The 27,718-nt window shown below is 39.4% G+C and overlaps 1 protein-coding gene across 30 annotated transcripts in view; it reads right to left on the reverse strand.

Annotated features, from left to right (window-relative positions):
- Nucleotides 1-27,718, reverse strand: part of SGCD (sarcoglycan delta) — a 631,892-nt gene that overhangs the window by 159,063 nt on the left and 445,111 nt on the right. For all 30 annotated transcript variants that reach the window (XM_078385606.1, XM_078385607.1, XM_072990018.2 and 27 more), the window contains one exon: nt 9,796-9,897. In XM_078385606.1, coding sequence (XP_078241732.1) covers nt 9,796-9,897 — 102 coding nt within the window. The remainder of the gene's footprint in view (nt 1-9,795; nt 9,898-27,718) is intronic.

Genomic DNA, 27,718 nt, shown 5'->3' on the forward strand with positions numbered 1-27,718 from the left:
CCTTGAAAGCTGTTCTGGGAAGTTGGGACCTCTCTGGCGATCTCGTCCAAATGAATCGGGTAGATTATCAGTCTCAATGAATGTAAGGAAATTGTCATTTACAAGACATACTGAAATCCAGACAACAATTTGAATTTACAGCATGGCTAGCTACATTTTTGATGGGTTTAATGAAATAATGTTTTCTGGGAGGGCTGCTTAGGAGGTGACAGAGGTTCTGAACTCCTTCACTGGAAAAGAGGGAGAACAGCTTTATTCTCCTGTCCATAGATGCCCTTTCTGGATTTTACTAAATATTTTTGACACTGCTTCAAGAACAGTAGTGGTGATGCAGGCACAAAAATGTCAAAAGAGGAAATAGGTACATGAATTGTATGTGTATGTTAGGGACATGATGAAGTTGCATGTTTGATCTTAGCATAGGCTATGAATATCAGCAAAGGTAAGGTAAAGGTTCCCCTTGACAATTTGTCAAGTCGTGTCCGACTCTAGAGGGCGATGGCCATCCCCGTTTCAAAGCCATAGATCCAGCTTTTGTCTGTAGACAGTTTCCGTGGCCACGTGGCCAGCAACTAGACATGGAACACTGTTACCTTCCCACCGAGGTGGTACCTATTTACCTACTTGCATTTTTACATGCTTTTGAACTGCTAGGTTGTCAGGAGCTGGGACAAGCGACAGGAGCTCATTCTGTAGTGTGGGTTCAAACTGCTGAAAATCTTTCAACTTTGCAGCCCAGAGGCTTTTTGCAGTTTAACCCGCAGCACCACCATGTCCCTCCAATACCAGCAAAGCACAGCTATAAATAGACACTAGGTCACCACCAAACTTTTCACCCTATCTGTTGATCAAATTCCAGAGCTAATGTACTTAACCCACACTTGTAGCTGGAAAACACTTTTTTCCCGTGCCTCTGGAAACTTCTGCTTGTGGTGTTTATCTTTTCTCACAGCTTCTAGGATGACACAGAGCAAAACATGAAATTCATAGTGTTGCAGCTCCATGTTTAATTTTCACCTCAAGATTGGGAGTGTCTAGGCACCTAAGAACATTTAACTTCTCAGATGCCTTCAGTATAACTCTGGAGTCCCTGTGACTCAGAAGATAGTGATGTAAGCTTCTATTTTTGATTTATCTTCTGCATCTAGAAACCATTACTATATTTGAAACAGGCTATATTATTCTGTCATACACAAGAGGCTTGATTCCTTCTTGACTACACTCAGACCTGGCTGATGAGTGTATTAGACCTCAGTCTAAGACAGCCAGAATGCAGCACTTAAAAGCAATTAGATGGGCAGACAGGATCCATCACATAATGTTAATGATTTATGGCAGTATCTTCATTAGAAAAATATACTAGAGCATCTTATTTTTAACCCTGTTTTGTGAGTTTTACCTTATATAGTCACCCTTATTGTAATGATGTACTTGTTGAATAAAAAAAGTTTGTTTCCTTTAAAAGCACAGACACAATCCAAGATATACATCTCTCTCTCTCTCTCTCTCTCTCTCTCTCTCTCTCACACACACACACACACACACACACACACACACACACACACACACACACACATGCGCACACACATTATATCATAAAATGGCTGGAAATAATATGTGCCTGAGGTGTGATGTCCTCCCATATGCAACAATGGGAGAAGGAGAGAAATAAATAATGCCCAATCCTTATTGAGAAATGGCTTGAGAAATGATGGCTCCTCCACCACAGATCTCCTGCTACCATCTTTGTAGAGAGCTTTCTCTAAGAAAGTCAACTGGATTTTTTTTTTCTGATCATGCATCATACAGTATATTCACTGCCCTCTGTCTTCCCATTTTATTTATGAAAAAGAGACAAAACCAGCATTGCCACTGATTATAATTCAGATTTTTAAATTTTCATTTTGTAATTACAATTAGTATGTGATTTAGTAATCTGTTTATAAATGATTAGAATACATTTTCACTTCTACTGAATTAAGTTTTATGGATCAAAAGTCTTCTTTTTCCTCCCTTAAGAAAGCATGTTGATACATATCTTTAACTTTAAATTTATTGTTGTTATGACCATAGATCAGCCATGGCAGATATACAAAACTAAAATACAGTTAAGAGATCATATATTATTTACAAGCAATAAAAACAGAGAAAAATTCAAATTGCACTTCAGTGAAAATTTTCTAATCTGATTACTGCAGTGATTTAATCATCTGCTTTTTTATTATACAAGCTGCTGCGCAGAGTTTTGCAATCTTAGCTGTAATTTCTCTTGAGGAATTGGAGAAGAGAAAAAAAGATGTAAAATGTATTGGACCCACTTGGATAATGTTTTAAAATTGGGGAAATAAGTTGATTGCATAAATCTTTATAAAATAGCTAATAAAAAGGGATAATAACTACAGAAAAAATATAGCTCCAGAGTGCAGTAATAATACTGTATTATTAAAAACTGTAACAATAAAACAAGGCAAGTTAACAGGCAGAAAAAGAAAACCCAGTTAACTCAAGCAAGATCACTCTGGGGTAAGGCTATAACAGGCTTGTGGAAACAGCTAAGCTGTTTTAACTCATCTCCTAAAACCAAGGGGCTAATCACACCTCATGTGGGAGTGAATTCCAAAGCACTGCAGCTACCACAGAGAAGGCCCAGTTTCACCTGGCAGATTTCCAGGCCTCCTTCAGGGTCACCACCCGCAGCATCCTAGTACATGAAGTATGAGTGAAATGGATAGACTTTTTGAGAGTGAGGCACTTAGACAGGTAGGCAAGGTCCTAAACTGTTACGGGCTATAAATGTTGCCATAAACACCTTGAACGTGGCCTGGTAAAAATCAAAATTTTGGTCTTATTTGATATTTTACATGTTCTTCAGAAAATATGCTGCAAAGCCTGTAGCCACTTCTAAACACTACTTTAGTAAAAGACAACATTACTGTAATATCTGCATACAGTAGAGCGAGATCTGCCTATTCATGTGTTTGGCTGGGTGAAAATCAGGATTTATTAAGGCCCGAGGCATAGAATTAATGTAAAAGATGAACAATAGGGGACCCAGATTACATCCCTGTTTCACACCCCTCCTAAGGGTAACCCTGTGTGGTCTTTCAGAACACAGGGTGTTATCTGAACAGCTCTAAAGCTCTGTTAACAGTTTGCTCCCAGAGCACATGTGTGCACTCACATATGTTCAGAGACACACCCTAAAGCAATATTTGAATAGCACATCTTGAACTGATTGGACTGAATAGAACACACTCACACAGAGCTGTTCAAAAGGGGAAACTAAACAAATCATGCTAGATATAGTTCAACATTGTATCAGCTCTGATGCTGGACAAGTAGGGAAACCATTCACTATGCACTGAGCCAGCCATAAATACTATTTGCCGTAATAAGGTTGTAAAACTGCCTAATTTACCAAAAGGAATTGGAGTTCTCTTGTTTTTGACCACCCAACAATTCCCTTGAGTTTGCTGAAAATGCAGAAGTTCCTCTCCTACTTTGGAATAACTAGAGTATTCTCTGAGGAGACCACTAGTTCATTCCCTGCAAGTAAAACTAAGTTCATACCTCCAATTCTAAACTCAAGACTCCTGCCTCTCCATTTAACAACCTTGAAACAATTACTCTGCCATATGGTGCTGATAAACAAGTTGCATGGCATACTTGCCATAAACGCTTGTGACGTCGCTGGAACCAGTTGTATTGGCTCTTGCCTTTCCATTGGACTATTTCAGTGACATGGAGAGGAGGGATTTGCTGCTTGGGTAACAGCCTATCCTCCATATTATTTTACCCAGGCTTCATGCCTTGGAGAGGAAGAACATGCACATATTGCCTCTATGTTGGAAGGCCTCCAAATTTCTATGAAAAATACATATTCTGTGGCTATAATTCTTCATCCCTTTCCTTCAGATGAAAGCATAATAGAATCAACACTGATTAAAGAGCAGACACTGCCCCCAGATCGTGCTATAAAGAAGTCAAATGTCAACACTAGCTCAGGACAGCAACACAACTCCCCGGACTTGACTGGAAATTGCACCTCGTTGAAAGTTCTGGCTCATTCTCTGGCTACCTTTAAAATTTTAGACTCTGAAAGCCTCACTCTGACTACTACTGACAATCCAACAACTGCTGATACATTGGAAAATGCCTCAGCAAATTTTCTCAGTGTGTTCTCCCACATTAGCAAACAGCTCTGATTAATTCTACATAGTGATCTCACTTAATCCATTGCAAATATGTGTGACTCTGCAATACATAATCACCATCTTAGACCAGTAGCACTGGAAGGGACCACTGAGCTATCTAAAGTACTGTACTAACATCAGAGACACCATTTTCTACTGACGCTCCTTCTAAACTTAATATCACATTTAACTCAACTAGCGCTACATAAACTAGGTCCACAGTCAGCCACCAGAGACTACCAGCATTCAGCCAAGAACCCACACCATGAATGGCTACATTTGTGGTGAGTCAAGAGAAAACTTCACAGGAGAACTGACAGACTGGCACTATCAGACTCCCCTCATGGAACACTGCCAGATCTAAGAGATCCAATGTTTCTTTCACATATGACATAACCCAGTCTGATATCATTTTATTTCAAGAGATCTGGTCCTGGGAGCCAGTTTCGGTTGATGGAGCAGACCCAAAGAGGGACTGGCTGTCCTTGTCTCTGATAAGCTTCAGGCAATAGTTACAAAACTATTTGTACTACAAAACTTGTGATCCACCAATCTCTTGCCTGTGTTGTAGAGTTTTAGACATCATAGCCTTTTGATTATAAACATTTACCTCCTCATCAAAGTAGCATGTCAATACTGCATGAAAAAAACTGGCCCAATGTCCAGGAAGTAAGTAGCAAATTTATCTCTGACATTTCTAAATGCTTTTATTGTGGTGGCAGATGATTTTATTGCCAGGATTGGCCCTTTAGATGGTATTTTGTACTCACATTTAAATGCCTCCATCACCAATCCACAAGAAGAAAAACCCATTGCCACCTAAATGGTCTAAAGATGCAAAACTAAATTGGAAGAATTTCTGCCTCATCCAATTTGCAAAAAATGCTAGATCTCGTTATTCTTAAGAGAACAACCAGTTGGGATTTCCAGGGGAAATGAACATGCTGATCAGGAAATGGAGCCAGCACTATTGACTTTGCTTTGGCTTCATGTAATTTGTTAAAATTAGTACAGTGGTGCCTCACATAACGAGCGCACCGTTTAATGAAGAATTCGCATAGCGATCTAATTTTTTAGATCGCTAATGCGCCCGCATTGCGATGGTTAGATAGGGCGAAAATCGCACTGCGATGATCGGTAAGCGTTTCGCTTACCGATCTTCGCATTGCGATGTTCCTAGAACAGCTGATCGGTGGTTCCAAAATGGCCACCAGACGCCCAAAATGGCCACCACGTGTTTTCGTGCCCTGCCCTCACTTACCAAGGGCGCGAAAATGGCGGCACTATGGAGGAACTTCGCTCAACGGTGAGTTTGGGCCCCATAGGAACGCATTAAACCAAGTTTAATGCGTTCCTATGGGTTTTTTTGATCCGTTTAGCGATGTTTCCTCATAGTGACGATTAATCCGGAACGGATTAACGTCGCTATGTGGGGCACCACTGTACCTAATTTGAAAGCTAGAACTTGACTCAGCAAAAAAACCTCAAAACTGGTTTGATTGTGAGTGTGTAGTAACAAAGAGGGGACGTGGTGGCTCTGTGGGTTAAACCGCAGAAGTCTATGTGCTGCAAGGTCAAAAGACCAGGAGTCGTAAGATCGAATCCATATGACAGAGTGAGCTCCCGCCGCTTGTCCCAGCTCCTTCCAACCTAGCAGTTCGAAAGCATGTAAATGTGAATAGATAAATAGGTACCACCTCGGTGGGAAGGAAACAGCATTCTGTGTCTAGTCGCGCTGGCCACATGACCATGGAAACTGTCTATGGACAAAACACTGACTCTATGGTTTGGAAACGGGGATGAGCACCGCGTCCTAGAGCCGGACACGACTGGACTAAATGTCAAGAGGAACCTTTACCTTTACCTAGTAGCAAAGAAAGAGTTAGCAACCCGATTTAAATAGTATAAGGGTAGCAATGTCAGGGCAACCCCTCCTGTATTTCCAGTCCAGAGACACCATACAAGGCACTAACAAGAAAAAGAGAGAGAAAGGCACTAAAGAAAACCTGATCACAGTTCATCCAAGAACAAATTATTCTCCGTTTTTCTACTGAATCATAGCAGGCATTTTTGGGTCAGAAGCTCCAAGGATGTTGTGTCATATCTCTGCTGTCCCTTGAGAGTATTACTTTGACACATTATATATCTGTGAATATATCCTCATGAACTCGTTGTCAAATATGCTTCCTTCTGCTTGGATTAATCTGCAACCAATTTTCAAAGGTCACAACCTCTTGTAATGAAATGCAGCTTTCTGCTGAAGGTTGCCCTGAATTGTCTACAGGCTTAATTTTTATAAGACAAATGAAATCCAAAGTTAAAGGAGATTAAGGTTATTTAATTAAACATCTGCCATCAGATCAAAGTTGGATGTTAATGTATGAGTCAATCTGCTATTTTACAATGAGGAAATGGGAATCAAATTCCATACCATTCAGTACTAAGCAAGGATTCCTTGGATTAGATGAGAATGTGTAAACGTGTGTTTTTTTTAAAAAAGCAAATCCTACTATATTAAACAATACAATTAAAATGTAGTTCTAGTCATTTTTAAATATTATGCTATTTGCAGAATGGAAATATTGCCCCTCCCACCATTTATGAACTCTCTAAAAAAATTAGAAAATTTATTATCTTTCCAAAATAGCACATTCCCTCTTTCTTCTCTTTAAAGTGTTTACTTGTTTTTGAATTATCATACCTTCCATTCTATAACTGCCCATTGCTTCTAGAGGAGGAAAAAAAATATTTTTTTATCCAGAAATACAAAAAAAATAAGGTTTCTTTCTGGATTTCATGCCAGCTAAGCAGGATATTAGCCATTCAGTGTAGTATTAATAATTTTGTACCATCAAGTCATTTCCCACTTACAGCAACCTTTCTCAGGCTCTTCTAGGTATAAAATACTAAGAAGTAGTTTAGATTCCCTTTTCCTGGGGCCACTCTTGGAGTGTGCTGCTTGCCCAAGGCCACACAGACTGGGTGTTCTCCAGGAGGCACAAAGAGGAACTGATCTACCAACCCCAGGCTCTGCAGTCAGGGGTTCTAGTTCCCCTGAGTCAGTTTATTGTAGTAAAACCAGTGCTAAAATATTACAAAGCACACAAAGGAGTGGAAAGATGATGGGAGAAAACTAGACGAAAAGGTGAGATTGAGTAATCACAGGTCTCTAATATAGACATGTCTTTATTTCCATCTATATTGGTGCAAATTTTAATTACTACTGGCCTGTAAATACTATATTGGATTGTAAATGCTACAGATATACAATATACTACCAGATGGAGTAGTCTACCTAGATTTGCAGCACATAACTGAAGCAATGGCACTGTAAAGCCAGCTATGCATATATTCTCGAACAACCACAGAATTACACAAAATTGTTGCACAAATATTCTGAGTACGTACTGAGGATGTGTGCTGATTTTTAGATATGGAGGGGTATCTTTGTGTATCTAATGTGTTCAGAATACTATGACACCCCATTACAAAATGTGTAAGCTCCAGATCCCGAAAGACAATGCTGTATTCCCAAAAGTCATATTAAGGTGGCATATTGTTAAGCAATTTGCAAAGGAAAGTCATTAAGGTGGCATATTGTTAAGCAATTTGCAAAGGAAAGTTACAAGGAAGCAATTGCTTCAAAAATCCATACATATGTTTGTTTTGCAAACTACTATTCTACTTTGTTATCTGGGACAGCCACATCTTCTCTTTCCTGCTGTGGAGCAGATAGGACTGGACAAACACTTGTTCATTTGGACACTCTGAGACAACACCCACAAGGATCAATTATCAAATACAGTTGTACAGAAAAAACGATGAATATCATAAACACATAACCATAAAAATACCACATTTTATAGCATGCATGTGGGTCCATACAAGCACAGGCAGCTCAATGTATTTTTGAGAACAGACATACGTATAATCCCATATATAGGGGCAACTGTGAATGTATCTCAACCATTTTAAGTGTTCTTTAATTGACAACCACCTGGTAATTTTCAACACCCCTGGAGAGGAGTGAATAGTCCCGGTCCCTTCCCTCACTGTCATCACTCTCTCCATAAGAAGAGTGAGAAGAGACATTCTTACTCAAGTGTAGGCTGGACACTGAGCAAAAGCCCTAGAAAACTGGGCTTTTTCCTCACTTGGAGAATTTGTGTATGAACAATGACTTCTTGTTTTTGGAAACCTCCCTCTCCACATGAAGGAAGGAGAGAGAGAGAGGGAGAGAGGGAGTGGGAGAGGGAGAGAGAGGGAAGGAGGGATTAAACCGGATAGGTAATGACCAAATAAAGCATTAGTCTTCATCAGTGATATTCTGTAATTGAAGACTAACTTGTATAGTTTGTAATGTGAGCTTTTATGGACAACTCCACTTTATCAGATATAAGAAAAGCAAGTATAACATGCAAATAATTATGCATGGCATCAGGGTTGTGGCTGGTTAGTCAGTGGATGTAAAACATTATGATGATAATGTCTTTGATATGCAGATCTTTACTAAAAGGTAGTGCTGTAAAGAATGTGAGAACCTTTGTCATAGATTAACAATGTTAATACAACAAAATAATGGTAAGATAATGATAACAATGATGTTAATCAGATGAGCTGTTTACAGTCTTTGATGAAATTTCCCCCCACTTTTCTGTAAGTGTGTGTGAATTACCCCAGAAACTGATGACGAGGAGAGCAGAGTAGAATCTGTGCTTTCTTAGAAATTTCAAAGGTGGATCTGTTAAGGGAGGGCATATCTGGGAGATGTAGTACAGTACAATATTTGTAGTGTTTACATCTGGTAGTGCCCCAAAAAGCTTTGGCGTATATTAAATCCTTTGATATGTGTGTCTAGCATACGTATATATTTTATCCCAGCTGTTTCTCTCTGGATTCTTATCTTGCATATTTTTTTTCTCTAGGATGGCCATTTACAAATTGTTCACAAAATGTCCTGGTAAATTAAAATGGTGTGAAACAGGTTCCTCTGCATTGCCGTTCCTGATGTCTGATTTATGTCCATTGATTCAATTGTCTAGAGATTATCTTGTTTGTTATTTATTCTGTATGTTTATGGAAACTTTGAGCAGGAGGTTGGATTCACTGGCCCCTTCCAACTTCATTACTCTATAAAAACACTACCCTGCTTTTAACCCAAACCTGTGAAACAAAGGTCCCTGTCCTAATTATATCAGGACAAAAAAGTAACAAGCAATTTAAATCTCTGTAGTCAGTCTACAATCGGTTATCACAATGGGCTCAGAAATCAAGGGAAGCTGGCAGGCAACTTAAAATGATTAAAATATGACCTGCTTATGAGTTTTCCCCAGTCATATAGCTTGTCACTGCTGGAATGCAAGCACTGCTGGACAAGTTGGAACTTGGTCTGATGCAAACAGTTTTTCAGGATCAAGACACCTTTAAAAACAAGACTATTACTTTGGCCTTCTCCTCATACAAATATAAGCAGACTCTATAATTATCTTCCTGTAGGATAATTATCCAGAGGTCTAAATGTGTGGAGGTAGGGATATGTTTTCAATAACCAAAAAAAAAAGGGGAAAAAAGAATTAAAAAATAAATTTCAACGCAAACTTACTGCTGTGGACCGAATTTCTTTGGCGTAGAGAGGTTTCAAGAATTCTGAATCTCCTTCTAGTTTCAAACCTTTTTCTGTGATCCTTAGATTCCCCATTCCATCCTGAAATATACAAAAGACTCCCATTAGCTATGATTTCATAAATACTAAGCTGTCAAAAATTTATTTCTTGGAAAAGAACACTGTGTAAAACACTGGGAGGCATGGCACAATGCAAGCATCCTTTTGGCTTAGTCTTTGTGAGAAAATTGTATTTCAAGCCATCTGATATGCCCCCCAGTAAGCCATTTATTCAGGTGAAAGATGCCCTTTAGCTTGTCATCTGAGAGAAAGGGAGGTGAGAAAAAGAAAGATAATAGGATGGCATTTAATGTTAACACAAAGCCATTCATTGCAACATGCCCAGCTTTCCACATTTATATTGACAAGCCTTCATTCAGAACACACACAAAAGGAATCCACCTCACAAAAATACTTTCCAAATGGGCACCATGCTTGTTTATGTACCTGTAAAGAAGCTTAAGCACGCTGCAATCTGAATTATGTTGTCTCAGGCCACATTTGAACACTTTTATCTTAAATAGTATCAGCAATTTTCAAGAACAAACAACCCTTTAAAAATGCACTGATATATTTTTTAAAAGAACACCTAGAACTCCACATATCCACCATACCCACTATGGTGCAGTAGACAGAGTAGCAGACCAGGTCACAGAGGTCCTGGGTTCAAATACCCCTCAGCCATGGAAGCTCATTGGGGAAGTGCGACTGGTAAAACCACTACATCAATATCTCATTTATTTTTAAAGCTCTATTAGGGTATCTGTGAAGATTCTCAATTATCCAGGTGTGGTTATTTGGAAACTGAGTCATGGCAACTGGACTTCTTTCTTGTTAGGTTGAAATGTTTCGCTACTCATCCAAGTAACTTCTATAGTCTATTAGGGTCACTATAAGTCGGTTCCACCTTGACAGCACATAACAACAACAAAGAATTCCAAACCAAATCAGAGTGATTTTTGTTGCTGTTTTTCAAATGCTGAAAAGCAGTTTGCCAGAATGCATAAATAACTTTATAACCCTGTCCTTCCCATACATCCTTTTTATTTAGCCAAACAATAATGTAGATGTACAGTATATAGCAAGTAGACAAGCCTTTGTTGCTATAATTTGCCTTTAATGCAAAATGTTTCTTGTTACAACATGCATACTAGTCTGGTTGGAGATGCAATTAGCAATTAGTTTTTCTCCCTCTTTTCTCTTCTGTAAGAGACTCACATTGTTTATTCCTTGTATATTCACCTTTTTTTTTACCATTCTCATATCAGAATTTTCATTTCTGTATACCAAGTAAAGTCCTTTCCACTCTAAGTTTGTTTATGGTGAAAATAAAAGAGGGATATAGAAGGAAAGCTTTTAATTTCGTATTCCCCCAGCCATAAACAGTCACTGATGGGGAACAAATGCTGAGAAAAAGAAGGGGAGATCCATGATAGTGACGTATTTATGGTTGACCCAGGAGTTCTGTTTGGGCATTCCCTTCATGTGATTGAACAGTTGTTGCTTTTCAAAGTTTCGAAGACCACTATTGTGGTCGTGAAATTTTTGGCTAGTCTACAACTTACAATCAGTACATTTTAGCAGAAATGTGTGCTTCTTCCAGGACTACAGAACCACAGAGTCATTTTTTTCAGCATTAATGTTTCCCTCACCACAATACTTCAAAAAGGAAGGAAGGAAAGAAACAGATATTTGTTGTCTCTTCTGCATAGACGACTGTTCTACTCTCCCACGGTAATGCTGTACACTGGGTCTTTGCTCTATGATGGACAAACATGGCATTGATTTCCCAAGATAAGTGAGTGAGTGAGTGAGTGAGTGAGTGAGTGAGTGAGTGAGTGAGTGAGTGAATGAAGGAATGAATGAATGAATGAATGAATGAATGAATGAATAAATAAATAAATAAATAAATAAATAAATAAATAAATAAATAAATAAATAAATAAATAAATAAATAAATAAATAAATAAAGGATACCTTGTTTTGTCATCTTCTGACTCAAATGCCAAGGGTTTATTGTGCTGCCCTGGGAAAGATATAGACTGGGTTGCTTTTAAAAAGAATAGGGGCACCTGAAGCTTATGAAATAAAGCATTGGCTTGTGTCCAATCACCTATAAATAACCTCTACCATCAGAAACCTACTTAGGTTTTCCACAATACAAGAAAACCTAAGTAGGGCATGAACACCTGAACATCAGTGGGAAGGTGTTGTCACATGCATGATTTCCCATAGAGCTCAGGCTGAGGGATAGAATGCTGGGCCCCAGAAGCCTTTGCTCTAATCCAACTTGGCTTTTTAAATGTTCTTAAGGAGTTTCTTTGTGTTTCCTCAGATCTGTTACCACAAACTGTCAGGGGAAAAAAAGACTGGTATGCTTCTCGTTGCTTTGTAACCTGGAGGCAGGAGGGAAGAAAGCAAATTAGCCTCCTTTCTTTTCTTTTATGAGAAAAAAAACCCACACAGTTACAGATTTATTTGCTCCACACACTCTACTGTAGCAGGAGATAGGAAGGGAATAAATACATTGCCTTTTCTTTGTTTCATTTCACATCAGTGAGTGACAACAGAGTGGGGAGAGGAAAATCCCTATCTGGGACCCTCCAAAATGGCAATTTTACTGGGCCTTGTATACCAAAACATTGTTCATGTAGAAATAATGTAAAGTTAACACCCATGTACATAAATGTGAATTGCAATTCCATTTCACAATTTTCTGCACCATTTTGCAATTTGCCAGCAGAAGTCCTTTGTGGATAGCTCACTTACCTTGGCATAGTTGTAAATTCTATGGGTGTTAACTTGATGTTTTGTGTGCAGAGTTGCACAATATGATTTTCCCCAGTATGTTACAGACTGCACAAGCATTACTTTTTCCAGTTTCATTGACAGACCTGCTTCTTTCAGTGAGAGTTCACTGTTGGATCCCAATACTTCTTTCAAGATAGTCAAATTTGTCATTTGCGGTCCAGGAGGCTCCTACTGTCCCTATATTAATATTATCAGACTACCAGGGATAATATTTCAAATAGCTGCAGTATGCATCTGTAGCTCTTCATCTTTTGCTATTCAGATTTTTTTTTGTCTTTACTCCCCCTCTTCATAGCTTTCCAGCCTATTGCCACAGGCTTCTACTCTCCTGGCTTACTCAATTAATGTGTCCCTACTTAGATCTGAAAAATATTTGTGGCAAATAATATAACATACTGGCTGGAGGCTTCCACCAAAGAGCTGCAAATTGATTCCAGAAACAACACATTTGACAAAATACACAGGCAAACAAGTCAGATGCAATTCCTTTCTTATAGTCTGCTACACACACACCCCACACCCAGAGCAAACCTAAAATCACTTTTACCTGGGGAGAGAGGTACTGTTCTAAAGAAGGTATCTTCAGGCTCATTCACATACACTGAAAATATGCTTAAATAAATATGCATGCAAGAGCAAAGAGTAAAAGCACTCTCAGCTAATGCACAGGCATTGGAAATACCATTTCTGATAGCATAATTTTAAAGTTAGCAAGAAGGAAGCCTAACAGATTTATCTGCTGACATAAAGCTAAAGTGAGCAATTCCTGAAGTTGCTGAATCAAGAAAAGAAACCCCAAGCCATTTTTACAAAGGTTAGTATTGGCCACTGCATATTCCAGCCTTAGATCCTGAATTCTGAATAAGACGTTCTTTTCCTTTACATAGTTATTAAATAGCTCCAGCTGCTATCATGAAAGATGATATTGTGAAGCAATTCCATTCTTCCCTTCCTAACATGTTTTCTATGGTAAGGAAAACAATGGAAGCAGACAGGACAGAAGAGCTACACGGGGGAGATGGCATTGTCTGGATCCCCTGTAAAAAATTTATGCATGAGGGATGGTGGTTATATAAAAAGAGACTCAACTGCAAGCACTCTGATCCATTTCATGCAGCTCTTTCTTTCTGTAATTCCTTCTCCTGCATTCCCCAAAAGATCTTCAGAAATACCAAAGAAATAAAAGTATTCCCATTGGTGATGTAGAATATTTGCTAAATTACTAGTTCTTTTCAATTTAGACTGCTTTATATTGACATCTCAAAAAGGAAGCTGAGGTGACAAGACAGCTCAAAGAGGAATTTTCACAACTTTTGAGATTCTTCATCTTCAAATTAGAGCCAAGAGAAAGTGAGTTATTTTTTTCTCATGAAGGTCCCTATACATTTACACAATTTGCCTCTGCACAAAACTAGGGTCCTTTCCCTTGGAGAAACAAAGCGAGCGCACACAAAACATGCCTACAAGATGATGGTTTATTGTGAAAGACAGAAACAACTCCTCCAAGGTGCCTAATCCTTCAAAGATCAACACAACAAAATAGTCACCATCATTGTCATTTTGTGCAAGCTGTATTATTTGCATTGAAATATTACTTGCAATAAAATATTACCTTCCATAATTTACCCCCACAAACACACACCTTCCTATTCTCTTCTATTATCAAGAGAATTAAAAAAATGCCTTATGGCCTGCACCCCAAAAGAAAATAATTTTGTAGTTCTTTGTCCACCTGTGCAAGGAAAGGATGGACAAGGATTCTCATTTCTAATACACAGTTAGGACAAAATAGTATTAGAAATTTATAACAGAATGAATAGGAACTGACCAAAACAGGCAATCTAAAAGCCTTGCAAGTATGATGGAGGACTGGATCAATGAAATACAAATCAACACACTTTGTCTTGAATAAAATAACTACTATGATTGAAGAGGAAATGTATGGACTATTAGAAAAAGATACGAAGAGTGCCTTAATTTGTGGAATGGATTGATGAGATGTTCCTGCCAATCTGCAGTTCCTCCATTTGATGTGCTAGCCTTGCTATTACTCAGAGGCTTCCATACTGCAGAACTCTAAAGATAAAGGTAAAGGTTCCCCTTGACATTTTTAGTCCAGTCATGTCTGACTCTAGGGCGGTGCTCATCCCGTTTTCAAGCCGTAGAGCCAGCACTTGTCCGAAGACAGTTTCCGTTGTCACGTGGCCAGCGTGACTAGGGAACGCCATTTTACCTTCCCACCAAGGTGGTACCTATTTATCTACTCGCATTTGCATGCTTTCTAACTGCTAGGTTGGCGAGGAGCTGGGACAAAGCGACGAGAGCTCACTCCATCACGTGGATTCGATCTTATGACTGCTGGTCTTCTGACCCTGCAGCATAGAGGCTTCTGCGGTTTAGCCCGCAGTGCCACCATGTCCCTGCAGAAGTTATAGTCTTATCTTCATATAGTTGTAGCAGGTTCTGGAGAGAGGGATTGTTGGGGATAGGTACAATTCAAGCTTGTGATGGTGGAAATAAAGATCAGCTTTTGTCTTCGATGTGCAACAACTAATATTTCCATGCAGTTTTGAAACAGAAGCAGTAAACAACCCTCCAAGAGAAATGCATACTGTAAACTGTATCGATTGTTAGAAGAGATCGGAGAAAAGGAGAAGGGTAATAAAGAGCAAATTGCTATACTATCAGTTGAAAAAAATGCTGGCTTATGTATTCTGGTGAGGAAGCATTGAGCTGTAGTTGAAACATAAAGGAAAATGTGATTAGGGCAGCACCAAACAGTTTGGATTACATTCCTGTAGTGGTCTCATTCACTATTCCAGAGTGAGCAGGAATTATTTCAGCTGCCTACAAACTTGGGGTGAGGAACATGTCTCAAAAAGCTCTTTCAAACAAAACACTAACAGAGATTTTCCTGAAATTTTCATAAAGGTTATGACTCAGGAACTCTTAAAACAGGAGTCTTGTTACGCTTTCATTTATTCAAGCTGTAGGTCAAGCAAACTACTATTTCAAGAAGCTCACTCTTAATATGATTTGTTAAAGAGATGCAATTAATGTTAGCTCCCAGTTCTTGGATGTTGTGGACAGGATGCTAGAGGAGGGTCTTCTGTCAGCATTCCCAACTTCTCATCAACGCTGCTAATACCAAGCATTTGTGAATGGCATCCATTTCCAAAGATTCCAAAGGCACTTGGAACATTTCTTTACTGTGTTTTCCCTTATTCTGAGAGCTTATCTACATTTATCTTTGCCTCCCGATAAGCTCCATTTTTAAATGGATTCGATTCAAAGTCATTTGACTATTTGAGATGATGTTTGTGTTCCTACCTGGGAGGCAGATGGCAACAGCAGTCCCTGTGTGGATCTCTCCCTACCCCCACCCCCCAAAAAACATAGAGATGGATGGAGCAGTAATAAATAATAAACTGGGTGCATCCAAGGATGTATTCTGGTTGGGATATGCTTGTCCCACCACCTTTTGCCCCTTCAGACTCCCTCCCTCCCTCCCTCTCTCTCACTCACTCACACACACCCAACACACACCCACACCCCCTCCTGTCTGAGGAGCCTCTGCTGACTGAGTCCTCACCTTCTCTCTGCCTCCCAGAAAGCAGCAAAAGTATTTAAAGGGACAGAAGCAGCTAAGCTTTTTACAAACATTTTTGCCAGCACACCCTCCTTCCCTCTTTCCTTTCTGCAGCCTCTCCCACTCTTACCCCAAGGTGCAATTTGCAGCCACAGGGATGTACATAGGCAGAAACAATTAAAACAAATCAAGCTTCATTTGCATACTATTTTAAACAACCCTCTAGCAGAACAGTATTTTAGCTTGTGTTCCACTGATAAAACATGCTTTCCTGGTTAAGTAATCCAGGCTATGCATAATGGAGGCACTCTTTTAAAAATTGTTTCATTCAAACATAAATGCATTTTAAAAACCAGTTCTTTTACCAGTGTAATAGCAACCTGAGATACTCTGCTCATCTCACCAGCAATTAGTTCGTATCCATTACATAAAGGATATGGATAGCCATATGAGACTGACGTGAAGGGAGAGGATGGAAGAATGCCTAAGTCTGAGTCTGATCACAACAGCCCTATTGGTTCTTGCCTGTTTTGTGTTTCCTTCTGCTTGAGGAGGAATGGCAGGAGGCAGCGTACACATAATCCTTATGAACCATTTGGTTCAGCCCAATAGGGGAGGGGGAATCTTAGGAAAGGGCTGTGATTCAAGAATTCAGTTGAGACAGAGTGGGAGAGCTGGAGGGCAGTAACTGCTCTTCTCCTGGATAGAGGCCTTTTCCACTTCAGTTTAGGGCTTTAAGAACTGCACACCAGGAGCTCTTTCTTTTGTGTTATGAATCTCCTAACTTAGGTGACAAAGATATCTGGGACTTCACTGCTGGCCTATTTTGCTTCATAGAGACATTGACATACTTCTTTTCTTTCTTCTCTACAAGCAACGCCTGCTCTGGCACAATTTTGGTGAAAAGAACTCGAAGACGTACCATTTATACCATCCACTTTTGAGCTGTGCTTCTATGACCGTCATTGTTTTGTTATTTGAAGAAGATGACAACAGTCACATTTTTGTAAAGTTCCATTATGGTTGCAATGTCTGTATAAAGAATACAGCCCAAGAAAACCGGAGAGTGGTATATACACACACTTCCAGCAGCAAATACCAACAGGTGGGCCATTGAGGGAGCACCTTTATGCACTCTCTAAATTTTGGTGCCCTGGGTCAAAGCTCCAGTCACTCTAGTTACTGTTCTGACTAATAATATAAGTAGAAAGCAACCACATAACCTCTTTATGTGAGGTTGTGGAACCTGCTGCTTCACCATTGAACATGAACAGATGAAAAAGACTTCAACCAGTTCTTCTGCAGGGCTAGACGGAACCAGCAGCAATAGCTAAGAGTCTCTGTTCTGGAGTTCTGACTTCTTGACTTCAGCCTTTCTTCTCTGACCTCCCTGAAAGGAAAGAGCAGCCAAAGGAGCAGCGCAAATAGGGTCAATTGCCTTGTGTGACAGGGGAGTCCTCCTTTGGGAGGCGATGAGGAAAAGACATCCTTCTCACCCTTGATGTCATCAGTCACTGCTATATAATCCTCTGTTAATTCCAAAATTACATGGCTTTAAAACCTTTTGAAAATCCAGGTCACAGCACACTGTATGTCGAAAGAACTTAAATTTCTTTTAAAAATCATGGAGTCAGGATCATGACTCTTGCCATTAAAAGTGATGTCCATGACAAATATAAAACCTTAATTATTGACCCTCAACAGCTTTTTACTACTTCTAGCAGGATGTGTGTGTGTGGGGGGGGATTAAAAATATTGATGGTGAATGGTTTGTTGTTGTTGTTGTTGTTTTTTGGTGGCTGGATAGTTAGAAAAGTCCAAAATGATGACTGAAATTCATGTTTTATAGGTCCCTAAGGACTCACCAATTTTACTAGGTCTCATGTAGTATTTATAACTTTGAGACCAAAAAAGGCATTCCTTGGGTACAAAACACACACTCCTCCTCTCCAGTACAGTATACCCCTTCGGTATCAACATTCACCGCATTGCACAAGGCAACAGCACAAGGCCTGAGACAGTACTTGAACCGTGTGGTAGCCTTCCTCTGTCATTGAATAAGGTCACCCTCCTCCTGTAACTGTAAGAATAACTAAAATGTTACAATGACATTTAAAAAAAATTAAGTGATTGCTAAGTTACAACTATTAACATGGGTACAACTCAGTCAAGGAGAGGGAGGGGAAAGCATCTGATATTTTTGTGATTCTCTTTTTAGTTAATCGGACTGAATTGGATTTCAGAGGCTCTCTACTGTAATTTATTGGGGGGAAAGGATAATGAAAGCGGAAGCCTTTTTCATGTATTTTCATACTAACGTTAACCCAAAAATCTCATCCTTAGTTCCTGTTGTGAATGATGTAGATTTATTCTTAATATTAGTGATCAACATACCCTCTAAATTTCAGCTATGTTGGGCGAGGCTCTGCTTTTTTCATGTGCCCCTGTGTATGTGCACGCATGACTCCACCCTCTCCCCACTTACAGAGTTCTGTTGTAAGTGGAACCTAATGTGATCACTGCATGGGGCCTGGCTTAGAGAGAATGTTGCTAGTGATGCTTCAGTCACAATCACATGTAGAGTATTTCTTGTAAAGTACAATGCTCAAAGTGGTTTCCCATTCAGAGTCGTCACTGCCATGCACTTCCTTAGCATGCCCCCCTGCTTTGTTCTATTTCTTTATTTATTTATTTATTTATAACCCGCCCATTTAGTGAGCATGCCACTACTCTTGCTTTTTTTCCCCTTTCCTCTCGTTTCTTGAGTTGTTGCCACTGACACCTGTCTCTTTAATGTTACCTGCCTGCCCTGCCCTTTCCTGTTCCTTTCCTCTCCCTTTCCTGGCCTGGAAGAGGCACTTCCTTTCATGGTAACTGAAAGGAGCAACACCTGAAAAAACACCTAAAAAAATAAAAGAGGTACTTCTTTCTGATTCCAGCACATAAAACTAAACATGGAAAAAAAATGAAGAACAGTCATAAGAACTTCATAGCATTGGCTTGCCTTAAATTATTCAGCTCTTTCCAGAGGGAGGATGAAAATGTACAAAGAAGTATTATCCTGTGAGCCACCTCTCAGTTTTATAAAGCTCTGCATAATGGAGAGGGAATAAAGATTTATATACTGCTGCTACTGCTATGTGTCAAAAAAAAAGAGAGACTGTGCTGATAATACCCTGATTTATGAAACTATCCTTTGATTGTTGCTGAACCGGAGAGAGATTTTTATCTTGAAAGGGAGACCGATTTAAAAAACAATTATGGAATAATACTGTTAGTGAAGAGGAACAAATTAATATTAATAGTGCTGTAACTTGGTACTGAAGAAAGAGAACGTGGCAGTGCAGTACTTTGGATCAGAAGTGGACACTGAGGGGCAGTTTTATCTCTATGTCTAGAAATTTCTTCCACCTTCAAAACCACAAAAAGCATGGCAAAGAACCACCACAGAATGTGAGGGGAGTTTTTGCAAGCTGACATGCTTTCTTTAAGTAGGTTTGGAAAGGGGGGGGGGCTTTCTCGGCTGGGGTGATTGTCAATCTATATGACATTAGCCAATTGCTCCTTCCTGCCTCTGAATGCAAAGAGAGCCCCACTTCTCTCTCCTGTGTCTCTTTCCTTCTCTAGAGGGAAATCTGTTGAAGTCTGTTGCTTAAAGCAGCAATGTTTGTCAGCTTGCTGTTCATTGTAAGTACATGAAATATTTTTATTCTTTCTCTTACCAATGTCTAAAGTGAATTACTGAGTCTGCAAGTGCCAGTTAATGAGAAAGTGTGGAATCTGGGGAACTTGAAGCTATCCTGTTCTGTGAATCCCTGTACTTCTGCTGAGGAGAAGAAGGAATTTAACCAAGATTCTAAACTCTGCAACACAATATTATGTTATAAGCTACATTTAGAGTACCTACAGAATTGAAGACCACCCTACTCCAAAACAAATATGATAGATGCTATAAATAAGGAATATGAATAATATTGAGCTTCTCCCTTATCCCCTATTTCCCCTTGACACTATGAGAACTAGTCATAAATCAAATGAAAACCTGAACTGGTCAGGCCAGTGCTCATCTCTAAACATGTCTGGTTTTTGTTAAGACTCTTTAGCTCTTAAACATTCCCAGCCAGTTTCCACATCTCCAGTACACAGAAACTCAAGAGCTTTCTCCCCAAGTCTTTAGGCTGAAAGCGAAAGAGATATGGATAGGTTCCATTCTGATTTGTAGTCTATTCTCATTGTCTGGTTCCTGGGGCTGAATCTGTTCTCATGAAAAAACAATTGGCATTTCCCCCCTTGGTGTAGCAGTCAGCTTACGGCTGAATTAAACTTCTATTTGAGTCAATGATAGCCTTTCCATTCACTTTAGTAAGAGTTATAGCAACACATTTGATGAATATGGAATAATTCCTTAAGCAAAGAAAGCAGAAGTGTAAAATGTGATTTCCAGTTAATTTTTCAATTAACTTGCCAATGGCAATTCCTTTTTTAAAAAAAATCTGAACTAGTATCTGAATAAATAAATCATTTTCGCTTACCACTAAAACCTTTCTTTTTCTTTTTCTTTCTTTTTTTTAACATGTTCTTCCTTGGGTAGTGAGGCTATTTTCTCTTCCCCAGTCAGAACACAGTGCTGTTGTACTGTATTGTGTAAAATTATAGCGATCTGTTAAATATATTTACCATTTTAACCTTATGTTTGCGAGATAAAAGAATTACCTAATGACAGGTGAATCTAAGACTAAATATAAATGAAAACGTATTTCATTTAAAAGATTTAAATCAGTTTAAAATCAGCAGATCCTATTGCTCAGTTCTGAAAAATACTCCCGACGGCTTATAAGAAAATATTTGAAATGGCTTACAAGATGTTAATTTAAAAAACAGCGTCTCTGCAAAATTCTTCCCCAGTATCACAGCAGCAACTTTTATTTATTTGTTCTAAAGTTTATATCTTGCCTTTCCACCCTATCAAGACTCCCAAGGCAGTTATAAATCTACCATTCGTACATCTCTTATGGAGCATTTTATTCTTAGGAACATTATAAAATAGTTCATTTTCTTGTAAGCGTTTTCTGCCCTATTGTCATATTTCCAACAGTAGATATCAACATTTCATTCAATTAGAAAACATCTCTTGAGGCACATTCATTTTGCAATCTGGTTAGCTTTGTCTCTTGCCTTGCCAGCACAAACACAACTACACAGAATTCAACCTCTTAACCATTAGGCTAATGCAGTTTTATTTCCGAGGAGTGCTTTAACACTATAATTTACTGAAGCTACTTGAAAATGGAAATATGAAAACAAAAATACATTAAAACATTACTTCTTATAATAATGATGAATTGTAAGAAGCTTCCAAATGTAGTGTGAGGTAAGGAACAACAGAACCAAATATTGTTTTCATTTTCCCCAGGAGAACGTACCTGTTAGAATAGGTATGGTAGCATCCAGCTCCTTGGAAGTCAAACAAATATATGACTCAAATTTCATATTCAGATCTACCTTTTTGTACTTGAACGTACAGTAAATAAATTCTGATCCAACTGGAAACATTTTAGACAACATGAATGTGAAGGCAAGGTTGTGAAATGCACTGCCATCAAAAATATATATCAATTTGAGAAGATGAACAAGCTAGGAAAGAAAATAGTGTTCTTGGGAAATCCACAATGAATTATTCCTGCATTATTTACATTCTTAGTAGCACCAAACAGATTATGCTACAGAGTTTCCTAAGGTGTTAATGTGAGTAGTATTGAATGTTGCTCCAACTTAGACAACACACACACATAACACAGATAATGGACACTGAATGGAGCTCTTTTCATATAGATATTTGTCCTTATTTTGACCTCTGTGCAACAAATTACAAATATAGTAGTTTAGTATATCTTTCTGTTTCTGATTAAATTCTAGCTTTTATCTAAAATGTTATATACTTTTATGATTACTACCAGTACAATGGTACCTCAACTTACAAACCTCCTGACTGATGACCATTTCGAGTTGCGACCAGCTCCGGCTACAAAATTTTGATTCAACTTCCAGCTGGAGCTTCGAGTTGCAACCAGAAAAAGATAGGGAAAAAGGCAGGGAATTCAAATTTTCTAACCGTTGGTAGGTGAAGAGGCTGCTTCTTTGTAGCTCTTTGACCCCAACGGTTAGAGTTAGTGCGATTGGAGGAGGCTTCAGACTGCCTGGTAAGGTAAGGTGCTGCTTTCTGCTTTTTAAAAACTGTTCTGGGTGGGGTTTGTAGGGTGGGTTTGGGCTGGGGGTATTATGTTTTTATGCTGTGTTGTTTTGTTTTTTGGTGATTTTTTTTCTTTAGCAGCCCCAGTGCCTTCCCATGGGGCTTGCTCCATTTTTGTTTTTGTTAGCCCCAGAGCCTTTGGGGCTTGCTCCGTTGTTTATTTTTGGTGTTTTGTTTTGTTTTGTTTTTGCAGCCCCAGCGCGTTCCTATGTGGCTTGCAGTGTTTTATTTTTATTTTATATTTTTGGTTTTTTTCCCCCTTCTGGAACGGATTAATTGCGTTCCAATGCATTTCAGTGGGAAATGGTGATTTGACTTATGACCATTTCGAGTTATGTCCATCTTCTGGAATGGATTATGGTCATAAGTCGAGGCACCACTGTACTACACAGAATTTAGCCCATTTTGTGATACAGTGACTGAAATCATATTGCTTAATATAGTAAGTAGCATTCATACCAATGGAGATTTGTTGAATCAACTCTTCCACGATCAAATAGGCTTCCTCTAGTTGTGATTTATGTTAGTATAGTAAGCTGCATCTAGAGCAGTTCCATTTAAATCAATGGAACTTACAAAAGAGTTGACTCACCAAATCCCCACTGATTCAATGGGCCTACTCTACTGTGATTTACTATGCCAACCAACTGGATTTCAACCATTATGAAAAGAGTTGGTTGTCCATTATTTTTAGTACTGTAAAAAGTCTGCCCATTTTTTCAGTCCCGCAGTCTTTGCTCGGTTTTCAGTTGACCCTACTGCTCTTAAAGCCAATGTATATTCTTTTATGCTAAAACATGGAGCTAAGAGTGAATCTAACACCTCCCAATGCTGTGAGTGAATAGTTTCTTAGTACAGTAACATGCACTTATAAAATCCATTTTCTTACCTCCCAAAATCTTTTTTTCTTCTCTTTTTAAAATTGTATTACTTCTTTTCTTCATCAGTGAGAGATTACTGAACTGAGAGGTTATTTACTCAACACCAACAGAGGTTAGGCTCACTCTCAGCATGAATGACCAAATTACATCATTTCTTAACTCCAGATTACATAGTTTCCTAGCTCCAAAAATAGTGTTCTCAATGTATTGCAATCTGCCATAGCACATCTCTGCTTTTCTAGCTATTAGATCTTGTTTGGCTAAAGATACACACATTCATGTGACATAGGAGCCATGGTAACTTTATAACACAGTACCAGAGACATTTTCTACTTTTCCCACCAAACCATATAAATTTATATTACTTAGAAAAACTTGAGCAGTGAAAGCACATCTCAGGGAGTTGTAAATGAAAGACCTAAAGAACATTTCTTTCCACTGAATTCGTTCTTCCCTTACAAAAGAGGACTACAATAACTACACACATTCTAGCATATATATTTTTAGTTTTATCACTAGGGTGCAGTGGACACATCTGAAACTTTACTTTTATTAACTGTGAAGTATAAATGCAGCATTTTGTTATTTATTTGTTTGCTTTAGTCTTTCTGGAATTCCCTGGCAAAGCCACTGTGTGACTATAAACTGACAATGTCTCCTTTTCTTCCCACACATGTGTGTGTTTAGTCGTTTAGTCGTGTCTGACTCTTCGTGGACATGAAATCCTATTTCAAAATACAGAAGTACTGGACAACACCAGCAATCATGTTAGACTGCACAAGGAAGCCAGTGAAATTCACAGACACCAGCAGAGCTTAAACAAAAAAGAAGAAAGTCTAAAACTCAACAAAGCTTGGCTCCCAGCACTGAAAAATACAGTCTGCAAAAGGTCAGTGAACTCTATCCAGCTACAAAGACCGGTGATCACTGCACACGAAAGACCAGCTAATGACACCCATCAATCACAATGACAGATCATCTCCCCCCTTATCACAACAATACACCCACAACAAAAAAACATGTTGATCACCATAATCACCCAATCTCCTGATTGTACAGCTATAAATACTCAACTATCCCACAAAACTGCACCAGAGCAAGGACTGAGTTCTGACTTCTGTCCTCTGAAGATGCCAGCCACAGAGACTAGTGAAACGTTAGGAAGAACAACCTTCAGAACATGGCCAAACAGCCTGAAAAACCACATTAACAGAGAACACAGAAAATGTTTGCCATTTAGTTTAGTAGGGGGGGGGAAAGACAGTCAAATAAATGAGGTACTCAAGCTATATCCAATGATAATTTTTCATGTTTCCTGAGCACTGCTAGGTGTTGGGTATTTTGGATTCCAGTGGAAAGAAAATGAATAGAACATGATGTTTATGAACGGCTAGCAAGTCTCTTTCAAGTTATTGATTTGGAAGAGTTCATTTGGGAAGCAACTTACTTTAAAATCAGATTGTCTTGTCTTAAGAAGCAACTCAAGTCTTTTTCTTTAAAGAACCACTATGGAATTTTTATACCAACATTTGTCACAGAAATATATGATGTAGCTGCTTTGCTATCAGAATATACTGAGAAATAATTTAAACTGTCTCCCAGAGTTATATGCAGTAAGTCTATAACATTGTTGTTAGCAGATAGGTTTCAGGAACAGAATAAAAATGAAGCACACACACGATTGCTCTCAAATAAATAGTATGAGTATATTGCTTTTTCTTTCTCCATAAACAAATGCCAAAAGAATTATTACTAGAATTGGAACATATAATTTATGAAGAGCTCATGCTACTCAAAGCAAATTTCCAGCCAAAGTGCCACAAGGTTTAACTGGAGACAGGAATCTAATTCCCAGATCTAGAGTAGAAGGAGTCTAAAGACTAGTTTGAAGATGAGATGTAATAAGAAGGAAGGCAATGGCATTTTTAAATCTTTTGAGGCTATAAATATATAAATAAATCAGGAAGGTATGTATTACAATAGATTAGTGAGCTAATTATACTAGAAAGAAAGAAAGAAAGAAAGAAAGAAAGAAAGAAAGAAAGAAAAAGAAAGAAAGAAAGAAAGAAAGAAAGAAAGAAATTGTTTCAATATAATCAATTCATATTTATTGTCCTTGTAAAAGAAAATATTGTGAAGACCAAACCCTATTCAGTAAAGAGTGCTGAAGGATTCATATGTGCACTTAAATAATTACAGGGTAAACATTATAATAATAGGCACTGTTTGTGAGTTTGGGTCTCTCCCCCCCCTCCCATTCAGGCCATGATTTGCCACAGAAATAGCTTTGGCTCTCCTACTGGATTGTCTTTCTCAGAGGCCAGAAAGGAGTACAATTTTGCTGTTTCTTCTGGATCTTTCAGTGGTTTCAAAAACATGTCATCTGATATCTCAAACATCTTCCTGACATGGGTGTTGTGGGATGTAGCTGGGAAAACAGAGCACTGTACTAGTTTGTGCAAAAAGAGGTATCTGATCCATCTAGCAAGTGACTGGTGAAACTAACTGTTTGGTGAGGACATGAGAGAGGACCTTCTTGGTGGCTGCTCCCAGGCTTTGGAGGGCCCTCTTGTCCTTCTGTCATTGTCAGGCAAAGATGTGCCTTTTTGGGCAGGCTTTTAAGCAATAATTGCCTACTGTGTTACCAACTCTTACAGGGATTGGGTCAGTGCAGGGCAAAGGGTGTGGGGCTGCTTGCCAGTGGACCCGAGGAACAGGGTTTCCAGTCTGGTCCGCCAGCAGAGTTTAAAAGACAGGCGAGCCGAGGCTTGGAGCCTTGGCTCACCAGAATGCAAGTCCTGTGGCCATGAGGCAGCTGAGAGGGCAGGAAGACAAATGGCTCCAAACAGAAGGAAAGAGGACAGCAGTACTGGAGGAAGCTCCCAGGGCTCTGTAGGGAGTATGCAGCACAGATGGCTGCCAAGAAAGGATGCCTGATATGAAGGGAACGCACAGCACAGGCGGCAGCAAAGGAAGGGCGGCTGCTCCAGAGGCATATTATGTGGATCTGTTTTCTCTTCTCAAACCAGAAGGGGAGGAGGGCCACACAAGGAACAAGGAAAGAGGCAAAAAAAAAAAAAAGAAAAAGAAAAAAGAGTGTGGCAGCACATTCAACAACTGGCTAGCAGGATATGCGGAGTTTGTGGGGGTGGTCCAGAAAGAAGGTGGCACCTAAACAATCCTTATAGAAATGTCCTACATGAAAGGAAGCTGGCAGGAGACGAGGCTACCATTGGATATGATACAGCCTTTAGGAAGAGGACATCCCAGACTGCTACTGCAAGATGGGACCTCATTAACCAAGCACTATGGCTGGTGGAGGCTGGACCGCATAAGAAAGGAAGGGCAGAGGGGCCAAGGTTTACAAGCTGAGGTCATAAGGACACAGTTAAATGTATCTGTTGGGAATACAATGCAGAAAAATGTATGTGGGGCTGATGTAAATTCGATCATGACTGCAATCAGTGCTTTGGCCCACACCCTAGGGTGGCATGTAGCAGGCCAAAAAGTGCTATGGGCTTCTTTCAAGGCACAAGGCCCCACTCCAAGCCCAACATCCAGAAGGATGAGGAAAGCCAGGTAATAGGGACATCCCTGAAGGAAAATGTCCGCAAGTAATCCCCCAGTCTCTGTCAACGATCTCCTTTTCCTAGCCCCAACCCCCATCAGGCTCTCTGCCTTGAACACTTTTCCATTAGCATACCCAAACCACAAGGCTGCCATTTATTTGTGGGAAGGTTTCACTAGGGGATTCTGGATCCCCTATGAAAGTCCATGAAGGGCCACTACTCCCCAAGTAGTGGAGGAGAAGATCAGAAAGGAACTCCTCATGGGCAGGCTGGCAGGCCCATTCTTCCACCCTCTGTTCCCCAATCTGAGAGTATCTCCATTAGGAGTGGTTCCCAAAAAAGCACCAGGAGAATACAGCTTAATACATCACCTATCCTATCCCCCTGGGGACTTGGTGAATGATTCCATCCCCCAACAATACTGTACAGTCCAATATACAACATTTGATCATGCAATCTCATTAATCCAGGACCATGGCCCAGGCACCCTCCTTGCGAAATGTGATGTACAATCAGTATTCAGGTTACTTTCAGTGCATCTGGATGATTTTAACTTGCTAGGGATAAAATTTGGGGGCTGCTGGTATTGTGATAAAGCTATGCCCATGGGTTGGGCTGTGTCATGCGCAGCATTTGAGACTTTCAGCACCTTTGTGGAATGGACAGTGAAAAACGCTTCTGGGTCCAACCCGGTAAGACATTATTTGGATGACCTCCTTTTCATAAGGAGGACAAAAACAATGGACTGTGCTAACATGTTGAG

Source organism: Pogona vitticeps, chromosome 2 (assembly GCF_051106095.1).
Source record: "Pogona vitticeps strain Pit_001003342236 chromosome 2, PviZW2.1, whole genome shotgun sequence".
Classification (NCBI taxonomy): domain Eukaryota; kingdom Metazoa; phylum Chordata; class Lepidosauria; order Squamata; family Agamidae; genus Pogona; species Pogona vitticeps.